Source organism: Populus alba, chromosome 4, assembly GCF_005239225.2.
Source record: "Populus alba chromosome 4, ASM523922v2, whole genome shotgun sequence".
NCBI lineage: Eukaryota > Viridiplantae > Streptophyta > Magnoliopsida > Malpighiales > Salicaceae > Populus > Populus alba.
The window spans coordinates 7,200,935-7,218,686 of record NC_133287.1 but is presented as its reverse complement, the minus strand read 5'-3'; the positions used below and the strand labels follow the sequence as shown (position 1 = coordinate 7,218,686).

The 17,752-nt window shown below is 34.3% G+C and overlaps 2 protein-coding genes across 11 annotated transcripts; both read left to right on the top strand.

Moving 5' to 3' along the window:
• The first annotated feature begins 807 nt into the window (after positions 1–807).
• LOC118030289 (uncharacterized) lies at positions 808–8,296 on the top strand. Of its 10 annotated transcripts, XR_004684305.2 has the most exons (11): positions 809–985; positions 1,087–1,190; positions 1,758–2,315; positions 2,507–3,892; positions 3,990–4,314; positions 4,415–4,676; positions 4,772–4,988; positions 5,492–5,856; positions 6,643–6,777; positions 7,313–7,410; positions 7,532–8,296. XR_004684305.2 is itself a non-coding variant. In XM_035034349.2 (10 exons), exons 2-9 carry the CDS (start codon positions 1,107–1,109, stop codon positions 6,749–6,751), a joined length of 3,306 nt encoding a protein of 1,101 aa, XP_034890240.1. In that variant the 5' UTR covers positions 809–985; positions 1,087–1,106; the 3' UTR covers positions 6,752–6,777; positions 7,532–8,296. The 10 variants fall into 10 exon arrangements, 9 of the variants coding, with proteins under 9 accessions (XP_073264923.1, XP_073264922.1, XP_073264921.1 ...); XM_035034349.2 differs by lacking the exon at positions 7,313–7,410; XM_035034350.2 differs by lacking the exons at positions 7,313–7,410; positions 7,532–8,296 and adding an exon at positions 6,912–7,298.
• A 1,055-nt stretch (positions 8,297–9,351) lies between these two features.
• Positions 9,352–15,511, top strand: LOC118030286 (uncharacterized). Its single transcript, XM_035034347.2, has 11 exons — positions 9,352–10,252; positions 10,463–10,611; positions 10,866–11,474; positions 11,573–12,961; positions 13,050–13,374; positions 13,515–13,770; positions 13,919–14,135; positions 14,245–14,606; positions 14,832–14,981; positions 15,119–15,207; positions 15,309–15,511. Exons 2-10 carry the CDS (start codon positions 10,486–10,488, stop codon positions 15,201–15,203), a joined length of 3,519 nt encoding a protein of 1,172 aa, XP_034890238.1. The 5' UTR covers positions 9,352–10,252; positions 10,463–10,485; the 3' UTR covers positions 15,204–15,207; positions 15,309–15,511.
• Positions 15,512–17,752: the final 2,241 nt, after the last annotated feature.

The following is a 17,752-nucleotide window of genomic DNA, read 5'->3' as shown; positions in this document are numbered from 1 at the left end:
CCTGGATCTAAGATCTTATAACAATGACCACCTTACACGTCTAAAAAACCTTGGCCTTTTGAGTTCTTGAGTGAACTTTACTATCCATATGTAAAGTGAAGGAGTGGGACTTTTATTTTTATTTTTGCATTCCTTTTTTTTTCTTAATTTTATTTTTTAATATTTGTTTGACTTTGAATTTATTTTTATAAATTATTTTAATTTATTTTTTATAAAATTATTATATTTTTAAATAAATATCATGAAATTTAATTTTTACTCGGTTTTATGAGTACTTATTTTTATTATGTATAAAAACAAAGTTTTTAACCCAACAGAGTCCATTGCATTGGTAATGAATTTGACAAGTTTAACAACAAAACACGGGTCGATCTAATATGTTATAATCTCAATATTAAAAAAAAATTTATCTTAAAGTTTTTGTTAAAGCAAAACTTTATCTTTACTAGTTATTGGAGTTGCCTTAAACTTTTCAAGTTTATTGAAAAGTTTATTATATCATGTTAATACAACTTTCATATAATTTGATATTAAATCTGAACTAATCAAGAAATCAATATAAAATTTTATAAAATTAACTTATTAAACTTAAATTTAATAACAATATAATTTTTTTTTATAATTTTTTTTTTATGTTAATTTTTTTATTCGAGTCTTAGCATTGCACCATCTTATAAACTAGTTAAAACATCCTTTATCTGATAAAGTACTACTAGGCAAAAGATTTAACCATTTTCAATCACTACTTGACTTCTAACGAAAAATAAAATTTAATACATAAAAAAAGAGCAACGCAGAGTTTTTACAAAAAGGCTAAAAACAATTTGGGCTAATTAATTCCTTCACAGGCGAAACTCCTATAATCTCGCCCCTTTTAAATTCTACCGCTGCCACTAACTTTCCCTTCCCTCCTTTTCATCATCATCATCATCATCATCGACGTTTGCTCCCAAATCATGGATCCACATTAGTATTCCTCAACTGAGTAATTTATCTTTTTACAAAATTTTGCATTCACTTATGTGGGTTTCAATTTGGTGGGCTGTTTTTTACTTTTCAGTGAATAAAATCTTGTTTTTGTTTCAGGGTCAAGAAAAGAAAAACTGATGGAGGGGAGTAAAAGCTTGATACAGATGGTCTTTTCTTGGTCTGTTCAAGATGTTCTTAACCAAAACCTCTATAAAGACAAGGTATGGTGGCTACTTTCACATTGAAGTTGTTTGTCTTTTAGGGCACGTGTGTGTAATACAGGCACAGTTTAGATGTCACAGTTGTGAGTTTAGCTAGCAGCATTCATGTTTTTGGAGTGTTTTGATTCGTTTATCGAGTTGAAGAATATTTATGGAAAAAGGGGTTGCTGTTTTCTTTTTTTAAAGTTGTCGTTAATGCTTGTATAGGGAGAATCTTAGTTGTTTGAGGCAGTTTGAATTGTGGGGATTATGTGTTATGAGTATTGTATTTCAAGTGTTTTGAATTTTTTTTTTGACGTGAAGAATGTGTATTGAAAAATGGGTTGCTGATTTTTTTTTAAGTTTTGTTGTTAATAGTGAGAATCTTAGTTGTTTGTGTCCAAGAGATGCATGCCACTCTGAATTGTTGGATGACATGTTATTTGTTACTCATTGTTGCTGCTTTTGCGAAATTAATGTTGTTCAAATTATTTGTTTGTGTTGCTTTGTTTGATCATCGTGTACATGTTGCACAAATGATTTTTTTTTCTTTTATGAATGTGATGAATGTAATATAAATTCTTACAGGTGAGGAAAATCCCAGAGATGTTCCCGTCAGTGACTCATTATAGGAGCTCATTTATTCTCCCACTTCTCGAGGAAACTCGTTCTGATTTGTGTTCAAGCATTATGACAGTGTCATCAGCACCAGTGTGTGAAATATTGTACATTGAGAAGTCAGGGGATTACAAGGAGCCCAATGATTTGATATATGATGTTGGAGTGAATAAAATGAATGATGTAGAGAATGGGAAGGAATTGTACGTTCCCGAGAATGGAGATCTCCTTGTTTTGGCAGAGGTATGGCCGAAATGCATTGGTGATTTGAGCTGGTTTAATGAATCATATAAGATTGCTTTAGTTCAAAGGAAAAAAAGATTTGAACATGAAGATTATGATGAGATTCAAATTTTATCATCGAAGCCCATCAAAGAGCAAGACATGCAGCAACATACTGAGAAAAAGACTCGTTTTGCTGTTTTTCTGACAAACATGAAAACAAATGTTCGAATATGGAAGGCACTGTCCTTGCTAGGAGAAGGGAACATGAACATCATTCAACAAGTGCTGCAAACTGATTCCTCTGTAAGCTTGTGTTTCATGCTATCCATCAATTTCATACACAAATTTCCTTTTAATTTGTGTACAAATGACCAACATTTAGTTGCTTTCCCTACAATAAAGCTTGTATTGTGGTTTACTACTTTACACAGAGTAAGTATTGGTAGAATGAGTCTATTCACATGTTATTACTTTTTCATATCTATATCATATAGGTGGTAGAGAATTGTGCCAACTGTTTCATTAGAGAAAAGCACAACGTTGATGCATCAACTTTAGGTGCATATATTCGCTCCTTTGATCTAAATGCTTCCCAAGAAGAAGCAGTTTTATCTTGTATATGTGCGAGGGAATGTCATCATCGGAATTCAGTCAAACTAATATGGGGTCCTCCTGGGACAGGAAAAACAAAGACTATTGGTGCATTATTATTTGCATTTTTTAAAAGGAAATGCAGAACCCTTACCTGTGCCCCAACCAATGTGGCAGTGTTAGAAGTTACAACACGGCTTCTGAATTTGGTAATTCCAAAGCTTGAATATCAGACTTATGGTCTAGGAGATATTATTTTATTTGGGAATGGTGAGCGGATGAAGATTTGTAACCATGATCACCTTCTTGATGTATTTCTTGACTGTCGAGCTCATATACTTTCCAATTGTTTTGCACCTTCATCTGGATGGAATTATCATTTAAGATTGATGATATGCTTGCTTGAAGATCCTGGCAAGCTTTACCATGAGTACTTGCAAGAACTAGCCAACAGAAAGAAAGGCAAAAATTTCAAAGCACAAGAGAAGGGAATTCTTAGAAATGAGAAGATTCAAAACAACAAAGAAAAACAGGATGATGTCAACTCTAAAAAGTCCAGAAACCAAAATAACAATGTTTTTTGGAGGAAAGTTATTTTACAAACCTTAGAAGAAAGCAAGAAGACATGGAAGGAGAAATCTTGTTGTAGGAAGGAAAGCCGCTTGAAGCACAACACAAAAGTGAACATGGTTCATTTTTCTCAAGATCATGAGATCGAAGGATTGACATTTGAGGAGTTTGTAAACTGTAAATTTAATTACTGCAAAGATCAGATGCGGATGCATGTTGTAATCATGCATACTCACTTGCCATCTTCTGTCATTTCTCCAAGAGTGGTAAAAATGATGATTGAATTTCTCGAGTTTCTTGAACTGCTTGATTCCTTGTTACAAGCTGCTGATGAAGGGTTAAGTCATGCCTTCAGTCAATCTATGGATGAACCTTATGGAATTGGCTTTTCTAAGCAGCCCAAGCTGGAAGAGGCTAGAGAACATTGCCTTCAGAAACTCAAATTGCTCCACAGTAAATTTACTCTTCCAGACATTTTTGGGGAGTCTAAAATCAAACATTTCTGTCTAGAAAATGCTCGTTTGATATTTTGCACTGCTTCAAGCTCTGCTAAGTTGTATGCAGAGGATATGTTACGGTCGAGTCTGGAAGTGTTGATTATAGATGAAGCTGCCCAACTGAAAGAGTGTGAATCAACTATCCCTTTACAATTTCCCGGTCTGCGTCATGCTATCCTCGTAGGGGATGAGTGCCAGTTGCCTGCAATGGTTCAAAGCAAGGTTTCTGCTTCTTACTCATGTTTTTCTCATTTCCCTTGCTCTTGTGTTTTTTTTCTCTCATTCCAGCGTGAACTAATTTAAGTTGCATTATCTTTAGATTTCTGAGAAAGCTGAATTTGGAAGAAGTTTATTCCTAAGACTGGCACAATTGGGACACAAAAAACACCTTCTGAATGTTCAGTATAGAATGCATCCATCAATAAGCTTGTTTCCAAATGTAGAGTTCTATGGAAAGCAGATTCTTGATGCTCCACTTGTTAAAGAAAGAAGCTATGAGAAGTGTTTCCTTCAAGGAAAAATGTATGGCAGTTATTCTTTCATAAACGTAGACTATGGACTTGAAGAGGTTGATGATAGGCACAGCCGAAAAAATGTGGTAGAGGTAGCTGTGGTCTCTGAAATAGTTGCAAAACTCTTTGAAGGTATTCCTAATGTTCTTGCAAATGCATCTACGTAATGTATGTATGAACTCTTCTCCTTTTGGTAATTCAGATTAGTTTTTATACCTTATTCACTTTGCAGAATCAGTTTCAAGGAAAGAGACATTAAGCGTTGGTGTTATATCACCTTACAGTGCTCAAGTGTCTGCCATTCAAGAGAAACTTGGAAAGACATTAAGTAGGGGTTCTGGCAATGGTTTTTCTGTCAGTGTGCGTTCTGTTGATGGGTTTCAAGGTGGCGAGGAAGATATCATAGTAATCTCCACTGTCAGATGTGATTTGATGGGTTTGGTGGGGTTCCTTAAAAGTCCCCAGAGAACAAATGTGGCTTTGACTCGTGCAAGGTATTTCTGTCATAATTGTTATTACATGGCTCAAACATGTTTTGAGTGATTTTGTTAGTTTGAAAGTAAAAGGTGGTTTTACTCCCTTCTTTTAGGTATTGCCTTTGGATAGTGGGAAATGGAGTAACTTTAGGTAATAGTGATTCTGTCTGGGAGAGAATGGTCATTGATGCCAAGACTCGGGGATTTTTTTACAATGCTGATGAGGATGAGAGGTTGGCTCAGGCTATCATTGCTGCACTGGTTGAGGTTGGCAAAACTGATCAATTTCCTAATGCACATTCGGTCCTCTTTAAAAGTGCCAGGTGGAAGGTGTGTTTTCATGTTATCCTTTCCGGGATATAGCCTTTTTTTTTTTTTAATCTCTGTCTACAGCATCATAAATTTAAGAGTTAAATTGAGCTGATTATAGTTGTTTTCTTTAATGCATTTAATTAGATGAAAGGATTTTACTTCATTTTATATATCATATATAAAAAAAACACAAAACCTAAGAATCAGATGATTGCAGTTATATGAAAGATATTCGGTTTGAAGCATCCTTAGATTTTAGTCATGAAAACACATTAGTGCACAATCATTAGAAGAAAACTGGTTGGGTGTGTTTATCACCAGCGGCTGGGAAGTAAACTTGCATGCTTGATTTAGTGATTGGATAATGGGGTTGGTTCAGTCATTAGGTTGCACCAGATCAATTTGCATCCGCATAGGAATCAATGGCTGATGTCAAAAAATTCAGAAAATTAGACCCCTATTCCACACTTCTTTCATCTATGCTTTTGAAAATTGAGAGTGATGCTTACAATCATGCCCAGGTTTCCTTTCATGACGGTTTCTCCAAATTTGTTGCGAGAACTAAAACCATGGAGATTTGTAAGGAAGTTATTTCAATGTTAAGGAAGCTTTTAAGCGGTTGGCGTCAGCCTCATAAAGGGAGAGATCCTAATTTCACCAATGGGGTTTCTTCTCAACTGTTGGAGCAATATAAGATTAACGGATCACTCTATCTTGTCTGGACTGTAGACATTGTAGAGGAAAATGCATGCATTTTCCAGGTTCTGAAGGTTTGGGATCTATTACATTTGTCTGAGATACCGAATTTAGCAAAGCTTGTTGACATCTTCTATGGAAAATATACAGGGGATCAAATTAATCGATGCAAGCTAAGGCACTTTGAAGGGTATGCAATCCTCTAATTTCATCCCTTTTGGCTTCTTTTTCTAATTTTTATGTTTCCTTTTTGTACGAGATGATGAACAAAAAATGTAAAAAGTTACTGCACAAGTGATTAAGACTTGTAAGTATCAGGGTAGCATTAACCTTAGGAATTATTCTATTGGTGGATTTTGGTTCAAAGAGTTAGAGAATACGCTTCCTGTGGAAAGCAACCTTGATGTTATGCTATCTCAATCTTTGTTTCCAAGAGCAGTGGAGCTTGGAGTCAAATAAATACAAAATAGAACAGAAAAAACTCAAATACCTTGACAAGCATCGGATCCTGGATCATAACTGTCAAGACTAACATTGGTTCCTGGATCATTTGCCATCCATTGTGCCATGCCATGTTGCCATTTCTACTTTAATCGGTATAATGAAACCACAATGTCTACTGTTACTGCCATTTCTTCAACCACCCGCATCATCAATCTCACAGTGACAAACAGTCACTCACTGTCAACGTTTGATGCCACATGACTATTGTAGATAGGGGCATCTTGGCCCCATCTGTTATAATGCCTCCACTATGACTGCAGTTCATGGCATATACCTATCACTTGATGGCCTTTTGATCTGTTGCTATCACCACACACTGCAATCTTGCTGTTGTATGTGGGAGTTTCTAGTGGAAAGGAGCTAATGCTATTGGAAAAACTTTAAGCTGGAAGAAGAATATAAAGACCTCTAGTTTATAGCACTTGAAATGATATAAGTTTCTCCTGAAAATTTCACAATCAACTTGATGCAGGAACTTGCAGGTTCCGATGACCTGGCCTGTTCATTCTAATGAACACCCTAAAGATGATCCTGTGGAGTTTTTGTCTATCCAGTTTGCTTCACTCAGTTTACTGGATTAACATGGGCCATCAGCTAATTGTCATAGGTTAGTATATAGTTGTAAATTTTGGGGCGTCAGTTTTGTCCTTGGAATTCTTCATGCAATGATAAGCATGTGTTATTGTGCGGCACAATTCATGATATGTATCTGCATGAAATGTTTCAATGATATGAAAACAGGCTGTTTCACAAAATTATCAGATCTGGACAATTCCTGTATGCTAATGACCTGTTATGGTTGGAAACCCTTGTTCTTACAGAACACCTTACAGAACAACATGTCTGGCTGCAATAGGGCTGCATGAGTGCCCTTATCAGTTGATTTGTCAAGTTATTAGGAAGATCGTAACCATACTATTTTATGGATGATGAGCATTGTATTGCTTTGTATGTTATGAAGCTACAAAACTAATTTGTAATATAAGCGTGGCAAAAGGTTAAAGCATAAGCCCCTCTTCTAAAGTGGACAAACTTCTCTTCTTCCTCTTCTTCTCATTATCCTTTTAATTTTCTAACTAAATTGTAGTCATGAAACTTTGCTTCTCAACTATTGATTTGTGTTTCTTGTTTCTCTCCTCTAGTAAATGTTAATTGCCCTCGAGTTAGTAGCTTATCCACTTTGCTCTTTGCCTTGGGAGATGAAATCCTTGCTTCAAGCCTAGGCAATGAGATGGAGCTGGTATAATATATTTCTCGAAGGCTGTAAAGTAAAACAACAAAATACAAAACAATGTTACGTGGTTTATATTTTCATGATGACAGATCTAACGTTACCCATCTGTGATACTCTTTGGATGCAGGTCGAAAGTAGGTGTTCTGTCAACATTGAGCATGGTATGCTGAAAAAATGTCTATGCATGACGTAAATACTTGCAGTATTTGTATAGTGTCCAGAGTAGCTAGTCATATTACTTGCCAAATTGCTAGTTTCTTCTCCCCACGATTCACACCATGTACATGTAAAATCTTGGCGGCTTTTTGGGGATTTGCACAGATGAAAGTAGGGTGGTAAAATGTTTCGGATTGGGGAACAAGGTTGCAGTTTGTGCGATCTTTTGATTGAACCAGTATATCGTTTCCATGCAAGTGCAGAATGAAGATTCAGATGATGGTGGATGCATTGTAATTGATGATTTCTGAAGGTTTCCGTGTTGTATGACAATGTACCATCTATGCTCTTTATACTTTGAAAGGTGAAACGAGGAAGAGATTGACTGGGAGACCACAAAGACACAATTTAAAGGAGAAGAGTGTTCCTCTCACATGTTTGGTGGTATAACAAGTGGCTGTTCCTTCTGTCCCTGTTCCCTCTACTTCCAAACCAGATGAAAAAAACAAAGCACAATTTTCTGTCATGGAGAATCCAATATTGAATCCTGAAAGGGAAAATGTTTAGAATCCTTTTCAGCAAGCAGATGGTTTTCCCATGCTAGGCTCATGCCTCGGGCGTTCAAACTTGTAAGATTTCATGGGTATCTTGATTTTTGTGTTTTCTCCAAAATCTGTTTTGTTATCACATTAACTAATATTCTAAAAGGAATGGGAAAAGTATTATATCTTATATCTTTTCCCACGCCACATGTTTTATTGAATTTTTTCATATTTTTTGTTTTGCATTTTTTTCCCCTGTTTATTCTTTTTTATTTTTGCCTTTTTATTTTTGTTTTTTTCCTCTCTTTGTGGGCTTAACATGTTTTTTTTTTTCTTTTTATTCCAAGATTATCTTTTTTTTTTTGTTTTTTTGTTTATTTCTTTTTGCTTTTGTATTTTTTTTTAAAAATTATTTTTATCGATTTCTATTTAATATTTAATTAGTTGAAAATTTAATTTTATATTTTTTTTTAAAAAACATTATTGTTTTTATTTTTTTTGTTTTTTATTTTTTTAAATTATCTTTGTTGATTTCTTTTAAATATTGAACTGATTGAAAACTTAGTTCTGTAGTTTTTTTCTTTAAAACATTATGGATTACTAATGTTTTTTTTTTTTAATGATTTTTTTTTTAAAAATGGTCTGTCAAATTTTTTTTTTCATATCGAGCTGGTTAAGAATTTTGCTTTGTAGTTTTTTTTCCCCCTTTAAAACACCGTAGATTGTTAAAGTATTTCCTCACATGATTTTTGTTTTGCTACAATGTATCTCTACATGTTTTTTTTTTTTAATTATTTGTTAATTTTTTTTAATATTGAGCTGGTTGAGAATTCAGCTTTAACTTTTTCCACATGTTTTTTTTTCTATTTTTTTTGCTTTTTTTTTTTTAAATTATCTTTGTCGATTTTTTTTTTTCATATTGTGCTAGTTGAGAATTTAGTTTTGTAGTTTTTTTTGTTAAAATATTGTGGATTGCTAGTGTTTCTCTTATATGATTTTTTTTTGTTATGATTTTTTTTTCAAAATTTTTTTTGTTCATTTTATTTTAAAAATATTAAGCTGGTCGAGAATTTATTTTTGTAGTTTTTTTTCTTGAAAACATTATGGATTGTAACAATTTTTTTTTTTTCATATATATATATATATTTTTTTTTTAATTTTTTTTTATAAACTCATGATAACGCACAAATATGCTAAAAGCTTGCGGCATCGCATGGGAATGACATCTAAGTAAATACTCCAAATCAAGTGGCAAAACAGTTGATAGTGACGTTTCGGCAGGCTGTTCTGCCAAAATATAGCCAGTTGTAGGAGTTGAGTTGGCTGGTGATTCAATATGTTGGATTGTTGGGTGTAAATCATGGTTTTAAACATAGTTACAACAGTCTACTCAAGAGTTAGACATTGTCTGAGGTGGTTTGGCTCGCGAGTTGATCATCAGGAACCATAAAAAGATGTCATAATATAGTTTTGAAGAAATTGTTTCACATGAATAACGGAATAACCGTGTTATATGATGCTGATATTTCTCTATATAGTGAAACTTGATGGTGATATTGGTTATGAAGATCGAGGAGAAGTCGTCATATGTGAGAACTGGAAAATAGTTTGGACATCTTTGCTACCCATTCCCATTCATGTAGAATTCACACTTGAAATTACAAGTTGAGCTTTGCGTTTTCTTACACCTCGAAGTAAACGAAACTTGCTTCAATTCTAAGCAATACTTCGAGTGGATAGAATAATTCTCTTGTGAAAATCACGTGTACTAGGAAAGGGAAAGAGGCAGCCATGTAAAGCATCATCGTATTGTACGAATGCATTTGTGTCCTTTCCTCTACTCAAAAATCAACATTAATTCGTGCATCGGTAATGTTACAGTAAAGGAGAATACGTAGGAAAATGGAGTCCATCTGTTTTATAACCAGGAAAAGTCCTTTGGCCTCCTCGTATGAAAGCTTCCTCTCTTGATTCCTCTCTCTTTTCATATGCTATCCCTAACTTTAATTATGGAAAATAAGAGACTGTAGTTTCCATGGGGACTAAGACTCGAGACATTGCTTGCTTTAATTTACTTTTGACTGACTTGTAGTTAGTGTGTTCTTTCCATCTCAGTCTTCAGGAACCTGCCCCATTTTTTCTAATCAACTGTACGTTCATTTCTTTTCTTTCATTGGGATTTTTGGTAGCTATCAAAAAAGAAGCATTGCCACTTTTTGGAAAAAATATCTGTACTGGCCTTACTGTGGGGTTGCTTGCTTCAATCATAAGAAACCTGTAGTTTCATTGTTTAATTCTTTGTAAGTTCAAGAGTTTTTATTTTGTTTCCTTATTTTCGGCTTCGTCAACTGATTTTACAGACGCTTACTAGAGAGGTGAAACGATGGAGAATAAAGTTGCAAAATCGAAAGCTGAAGAAGAATTAGTAATTCCTGGTAGAAGCTTGGTAGATTTGGTGTTCTCTTGGTCTATCGGGCATGTACTCAACAAAGATCTTTACAAAAACCAGGTTTGCATGCATGCCATGTTTATGTGTATGATGCGCTTCAGATTTTTAATTTTTTATACGGTCTGTTTTTCTGGTCAAAATCTGGTTGTTTAGCGAGCAGGATTTTATTTTTCCTGATTAAATTTGGCAACTTGATTAAAGTGAAATCATTTAGAGACATTCATGTCAATTTTATTTTTAATTTTTTTGACCTTATGTTTTTTTTTTTCCTTTTTCTTGCATTTGATGTCTGGCACTAAATTGTTCACGAACAGGTGAAGAAGATACCGGAGACATTCGTGTCAACGACACATTACATGAAGTCATTCATTCCTGCGCTAATCGAGGAAACTCGTGCTGACTTATGCTCAAACATGACAATGGTCTCCCAAGCACCTAAAAGAAAAATCTTTTCACTGGGAATAGCTAAAGAGAATAAGCCTCCGAAAGACTTGTTTTATAAGATCTGGTTTGAAAAAATGAGAAACAATGTGAATGGGGAAGGAATATATGAGCCTGGGGTTGGAGATCTCCTTGCTTTGACAGATGTAAGACCGAAAGACATTGATGATTTGAACAGGCCTGGGTTTAACTATCTTCTTGCATATGTTCATGGACTATCTTTAGCGAAAGATGATAACGATAGATATGACATTTTGTCAATTCTCACATCCAAACCCATTGAATTTGAATTAGAAGACAGGGAAAATAAAAAGGAGTCTGTCATTGCTGGAAAAGGAAGGCGAAAGAACATTTTCGCTAATGTCTTTGTTGTTTACCTAGTGAACATGATGACAAATATTCGTACATGGAGGTCATTGAACTCAGATCCGGAAGGAGGGAACATGAAGATTATCCAGAATGTGCTTCAGACTAGCTCAGCTGTAAGAAGGGTGGTTCATTTTTCCTGATATGCGGAAGTTTTAGCTATATTCTAATCATTCAATTGCCTAACTGACAGTTGTTGTGTCTGATCCTGCAGGATGGCCAAGATTGCACTCACTGCTTATCTGAAGTGAATAGAAATGCTACACTTTCTGGTATGGAAGAAACCATAATCAGCTCTCCCAATTTAAATAACTCACAGCAAGATGCAATTGTAAGCTGCATTGGTCTGAGTGAATGCCAACATCAAAGCACTGTCAAACTAATTTGGGGCCCTCCGGGGACGGGAAAAACAAAGATGGTTGGTTTGTTATTGTTTTCTCTACTTAAGTTGAAGTGCAGGACCCTTACATGTGCTCCAACCAATATTGCTGTGTTGGAAGTAACATCGAGACTCCTAAGGCTAGTTACAGACTCTCTTGAATATGAAACTTACGGACTTGGAGATATAGTTCTCTATGGGAACGGAAAGCGAATGAAGATCTCCGAGAAAGATGATCTTGAAGATATATTTCTTGACAATCGTGTCGAAGCACTTTGTCATTGCTTTAACCCGTCAACTGGCTGGAAGCACACTGTAGACTCTTTGATAACTTTGCTTGAAGATCCTGAGCATCAGTACCGCCGGTACTTGGTAAGTAAGGAGGAAAATAATGAGGGAGAGATAGAGAAACTGGAAGATGTAATGCATGGACTTGAAGAGATAAACACCAACAAAGAGAAAGATGAAGCGGTCAATAATCAAGAAAAAAAGAGCGGGAACAGGAGGAAAGTTTTGAAGAAAGCTCTTCTTCAGGCCTTGAAAGATAACAAGAAAAAGGAAAAACAGAAGCAAAAGGTTTCTTCTCATCGAGGGAAGCTTCCAAAGCATGAGGAAAAGGAAAATAAAGATGGCAAGGTAAAGAAGGAAGACATTCTCTCTTTTGAGGAATTCGTAAAGGATAGTTTCAATTTCCTTAGTGCGAAGTTGGATGTTTTAATTGCAGATCTGTATACACACTTGCCAACATCTATCATTTCATTAGAAGTGGTGAAGAACATGATCAGAGCACTTGGTTCACTCAAGTCCTTCAAACCCTTGCTGTGTAGTGTTAGTGTTGGAGATGAAGGTCTAAAACAAGTCCTCAGTGATTTTGAAAATGAAGGAAGCGGCGCTGGTCAATTTTCACGGCTGGCCTTTATGAGAAAATATTGTGTTCAGACACTGAATTCACTTCCTCGAGTATTTGACATTCCCAATATTTTTGAAGTTGAAAGTAAAGCAGCCAGAAACTTTTGCTTGGGTAATGCGTGTCTGGTTTTCTGTACTGCTTCAAGCTCTGCCAAGTTGCACACAGAAGGAGCAAAACCAATAAATTTGTTGGTTATTGATGAAGCGGCCCAGCTTAAAGAATGTGAATCGACTATTCCATTGCAACTTTCTGGTCTTCGCCATGCCATTCTTATAGGTGACGAGCGCCAACTTCCTGCCATGGTTCAAAGCAAGGTGATAAGATTTATCTTTCTTGCACGGTTGCACCCCATTTACTGGGTTATTCATAAGTTCTAATGTTTCTATCTCATACCTTCATCAGATTTCCGAGGAAGCTGAATTCGGGAGGAGTTTGTTTGAGAGATTGGTCATACTAGAACACGGGAAACACCTTCTGAATATGCAGTATAGGATGCATCCATCTATAAGCCAATTTCCAAATAAAGAGTTCTATGATAGGCAAATTCAGGATGCTTCAAATGTCAAAGAAAGGAACTATCAGAAACAATTCCTTCAAGGCAATATGTATGGCCCTTACTCATTTATTAATGTAGCCAATGGGAAAGAGCAATTCAATGACGGCCGCAGCAAGAAAAATTTGGTCGAGGTTGCTGTAGTTTTAGCGATAGTTGCAAGCCTTTTTAAAGGTATGCATTTGAGTCATACCAGGAGCTATTAGATTTTTTGTTATTTAATAAATGTTGTCTGAAATATATGATATTGCTATTAGTTTTACTTTTGATTTGCAAGCTTGAAAGCTAAAGCTTTCCTTTTCTTTCTCTTGCAGAATTTAAAAGGGCAAAAAAGAGGATGAGCATAGGAGTCATATCACCATACAAGGCTCAAGTGTTTGCAATTCAACAAAAAATTGGAAATGCTTATAGTACATATAGTGGCTTTACAGTAAATGTTCGCTCTGTCGATGGATTTCAAGGCAGCGAGGAGGATGTTATCATTATCTCTACAGTCAGATGCAATGCAAGTGGATCAGTGGGTTTTCTTTCCAATCGCCAAAGGGTAAATGTTGCGCTGACCCGTGCAAGGTATTTTTTCCAAACACCAGAATTTAAACAATAGTTCCCAAACATCAGAATTTAAACAATAGTTCGAGCAAGTATATGCAGGTTCATGTGTAAGTACATGTGTATCGGTGATTTTGAATAAAATTTTACGATGCTATGTCTAATTAAGGTACTGCCTCTGGATACTGGGAAATGGAGCAACTCTTGTCAACAGTGACTCTATTTGGAAGAAATTGGTTACTGACGCGAAGGAACGAGGGTGTTTCTACAATGCTGATGAGGATAAAAGCTTGTCCAAGGCTATAATGGATGCCTTGTTAGAGTTTGGCCAACTTGATGATTTGTTGAATGCCAATTTTGTACTGTTCAGAAATGCAAGATGGAAGGTATGTATGCTGATTTTTCTTGCAGCACAAATTTCTTAATTCTTACTCTTATGTCTGAAGCTGAATACTACTCAGTGGACTTCTCACATCAACCTTTTTTCAATTGAAGCTTATCTTCAGTGACAACTTTCGGAAATCTATTATGAAAGTGAGAAACAGGGTTCGTCAGGAAGTGATTTCTTTGTTGGCAAAGCTTTCAAGTGGCTGGCGTCAATCTCCTGAAGAGAGAAACATCGTTGTCCTACACGGAACTTCTTCTGAACTGTTAGAAAATTACAGAGTCAACGACCAGCTCAGTCTCATTTGGACAGTGGATATAATCAAGGAAAACAAAAACGACACTCAAATTCTTAAGGTTTGGGATGTTTTACCATTACGTGATTTACCGAAACTAGCAAGGAGCCTCGATGCTGTCTTTGGGAATTATACAGTGAATAAGATGAACCGCTGCAGACACAAATGCACAAAAGGGTATGCATCTTTCTATTTTCCTTCTTCAGATATTATAGAGTGGGAGTTGTACAGCAGCAGTAGCTTGAGTTGGCTTCAGCATTAGGAAGCCATTGTTAAACATGCGTGTTCTTTTTCCTGTTTTGAGGAATAAGGGCAGGTCTCAAACCTGTGACCTCTCTCCTCCCTCCTTTCTGTGCATTGAAATGGATGTTTATGGATACTTTGTCATTTATAAATTGGCAGGGATTTGGTTGTTCCAATGAGATGGTCAATAAGTTCCGGTGCCCCTCTCGAGAGTAGTAATCCTGAAACCGATCCTGCACATCTCCTGTCACAAACATTAGCTTCACTTGTTATCAGGGATGAATCAGAAGCACCAGCAGCAACTAGTAGGTATGCAATACTAAAACTCTGAACAATTTGTTTCACAATAGAAAGGTCAAATTTTATGTTTTCTTAGCTTCGACCTCCCACTCTATCAGTAGTATTCTTCGAATCACCAATTCTTGTATGATATTCATGAGTATCAGACAGCCCTGGAGGTCTAAGAAAGATGGATTTGGCAGTGGAACAAGGGGATCAAAACCTAGGAGGCGAAGGACAAATAATAATTAATGTGGTAAGAACATGTTCAGTACTCTTGTTGATATTTTTTAGAATAATCTTTCTCTCGTTCTAATGTGTGAAAACAAAAATTAAGATGGCAATCTGACTCCTCAGGTTGCTCTACAAGGTCTTGAATGGAAGTTGCAGCTGTCTGACTGAAGAATGAAGTCTTCCCTACTTGTTGCATAGCTATATATCTGTTTAATCATGTCAATCTAGACAAAATATAGTATGTTGCGAAAGGGTTGTAAAAATTAATGAAGATGTGTTTCCTTTCTAGTTTCAGGCATTAATTTAACGTTAATGTTTTTTTTTTATTTTAGATGTGCTAAAGAAGAGAAATATGAAGTGGGAATCAAAGATGAGATGATGATTTCATCTCCCAGTTATTAAAATCCAGCCTAGGTTTCTTAAAAAACAGTGGGGAAGTTGAAGACCACATCAAAAACAGGGAGCTAATATACAATAATAGCAGTGATAATGGTAAAATTATATTATCTTCATTTTATTTGATTTTAGGACTTCATCGAATGAGGAGCATGGAAGAGGGGATGAAGATGAATATAAAAAATGAATTTTAACGAATTTTATATGAGTGGACAAATCAAATAAATGACCTAAATATTATGATTCCTACTATTTATTATAATTTTAATTATAAAACATACTACAGAGTTTGAAATGTCAAGATGTTTCACTCTTTGATTTAAAAAACAACTTTTATATTTTATGGGATTATTATAGCCTTTTATAATTATAGGTGAGTTTTAGTCAGTTAGGTTGTTTAATTGATTTTTTTTTAATTTTCATCTTTCAACATTGAGTTGATTGAGAATTGAACTTTATATATTTTTTTAATTTTTTTTATGGAGTTATCCCGATCTCTTGACCCAAGTTTGATATGTTAACCCGAGTTGACTTGAGTTATTTTTTAATTTTTTTTCAATTTAATCCTTCAATATTAAGATTGATTGAGAATTAAGCTTTATATTTTTATTTATTTACTTTATATAGAGTTATCAGTTTTATGATCTGAATTACGGGTTAGGCCGGTTGATTTTTGTTGAAACTTTTTTAATTTTATCATTTAATATTGTTGATTGAAAATTAATATGCATAATTTATTTCAGTTTACGTTCTATGATTATCATAGATCTCATGACTCGAGTTACGACTTACGAGTATGGTCGGTTGCCTCAAATGTTTTTTTTTTTTGTCTTTTTATAATTATTTTTTCCTTTATATTTTTATCCTTTAGCATTCACTTGATTGAAAATTGAGTTTCATAGATTATTTTAATTAATTTTTATGGTGTTATTATGGTCACATAATCCAGGTTTAACAATTAATCCGAGTTGACTCCGCTTATTTTTTTAATTGAATTTTATTTTTAATTTTATTTTTTAACATTATATTAAATAAAAATTAAGTTTAATAATTTTTTTTTATAAGAGGTTGCTGTAATGAAAAATAAGTAAGCAAAAATCACCCATATTAAGTTCCAAGTAAGTTTAAATATTTTATTTTGCATACGAATAAAATATCATAATTATTAAAAACTCAACGACATAATTTCTTCTTCGTCTTATTTGATGGAGATGTTTTTACGTTTTTATATTTCAGCTCATCCTATTACATATTATTTAGAATCTCATAAAAAATACTAATTTTTATTAAAAAATTGGTATAAGATTTCTCTTTCAAGAAAATCAAGCAAATATATTCAATTGTACATTTATCAAAGTAATAGTCTCTTCAATCCCTTCTCTCCTTTCTTTACCTACCACCACCTTGATTATCTTCGCAAAATTGTCCCCTGCTTTCCACCCTCCACATGCACACCCTATGTTGGAGGATAAATTATATTTTTGCCCCTGTAGCTTCACTTCTATTTTTATAGTTCAAACTAGAATATTGATACGCTGCGAGTCAAGCTATTTTTTTTAAATATAAAAAAATATTCAGAAAATACTAACAGATTTTTTCTTGCAATAAAAAAATTTAAATTATATGGGGGTAGCCTATTATAACCCGGTTAGATATGCAGATTTAAAAACAATCTATATAAATTCATAAAAATATAGTTTGATTAAATTTTTTTTTAAATGATATCTATTTTTTTTAATATTAAAGTAATAATGTATTGGATTGATTAATGATTTTTTGGCATGTGTTTTATTCTAGGTTGTTCGACTTGTCATAAATCAACTTTAGTTTTTGATTGGGTCATCATTTCCTCTATTTTTTTAAACTCGAGCTGATCTAGACCCTTGATTTGTTGGTCTTAGGTTAACTCGTTAGACTAATTATATAATTATGGTTATTATAATATTATTAATTTCAAAACTCAATATAAACTAAGTGAAAAAATAATATCTAATTATTTTTTAAAAAATATTTAAGTTTGACATTAATATATTAAGAGTAATTTGTTTTTAAAATTTTTTCTCCCTGACCTTATATTTGAATACCTCTTTTAGGTTTTAATTTAGAAATCAATATATATATTATAATCTACACTTCAACGATAGACAAGGTATTAAAAACTACAAGGAATG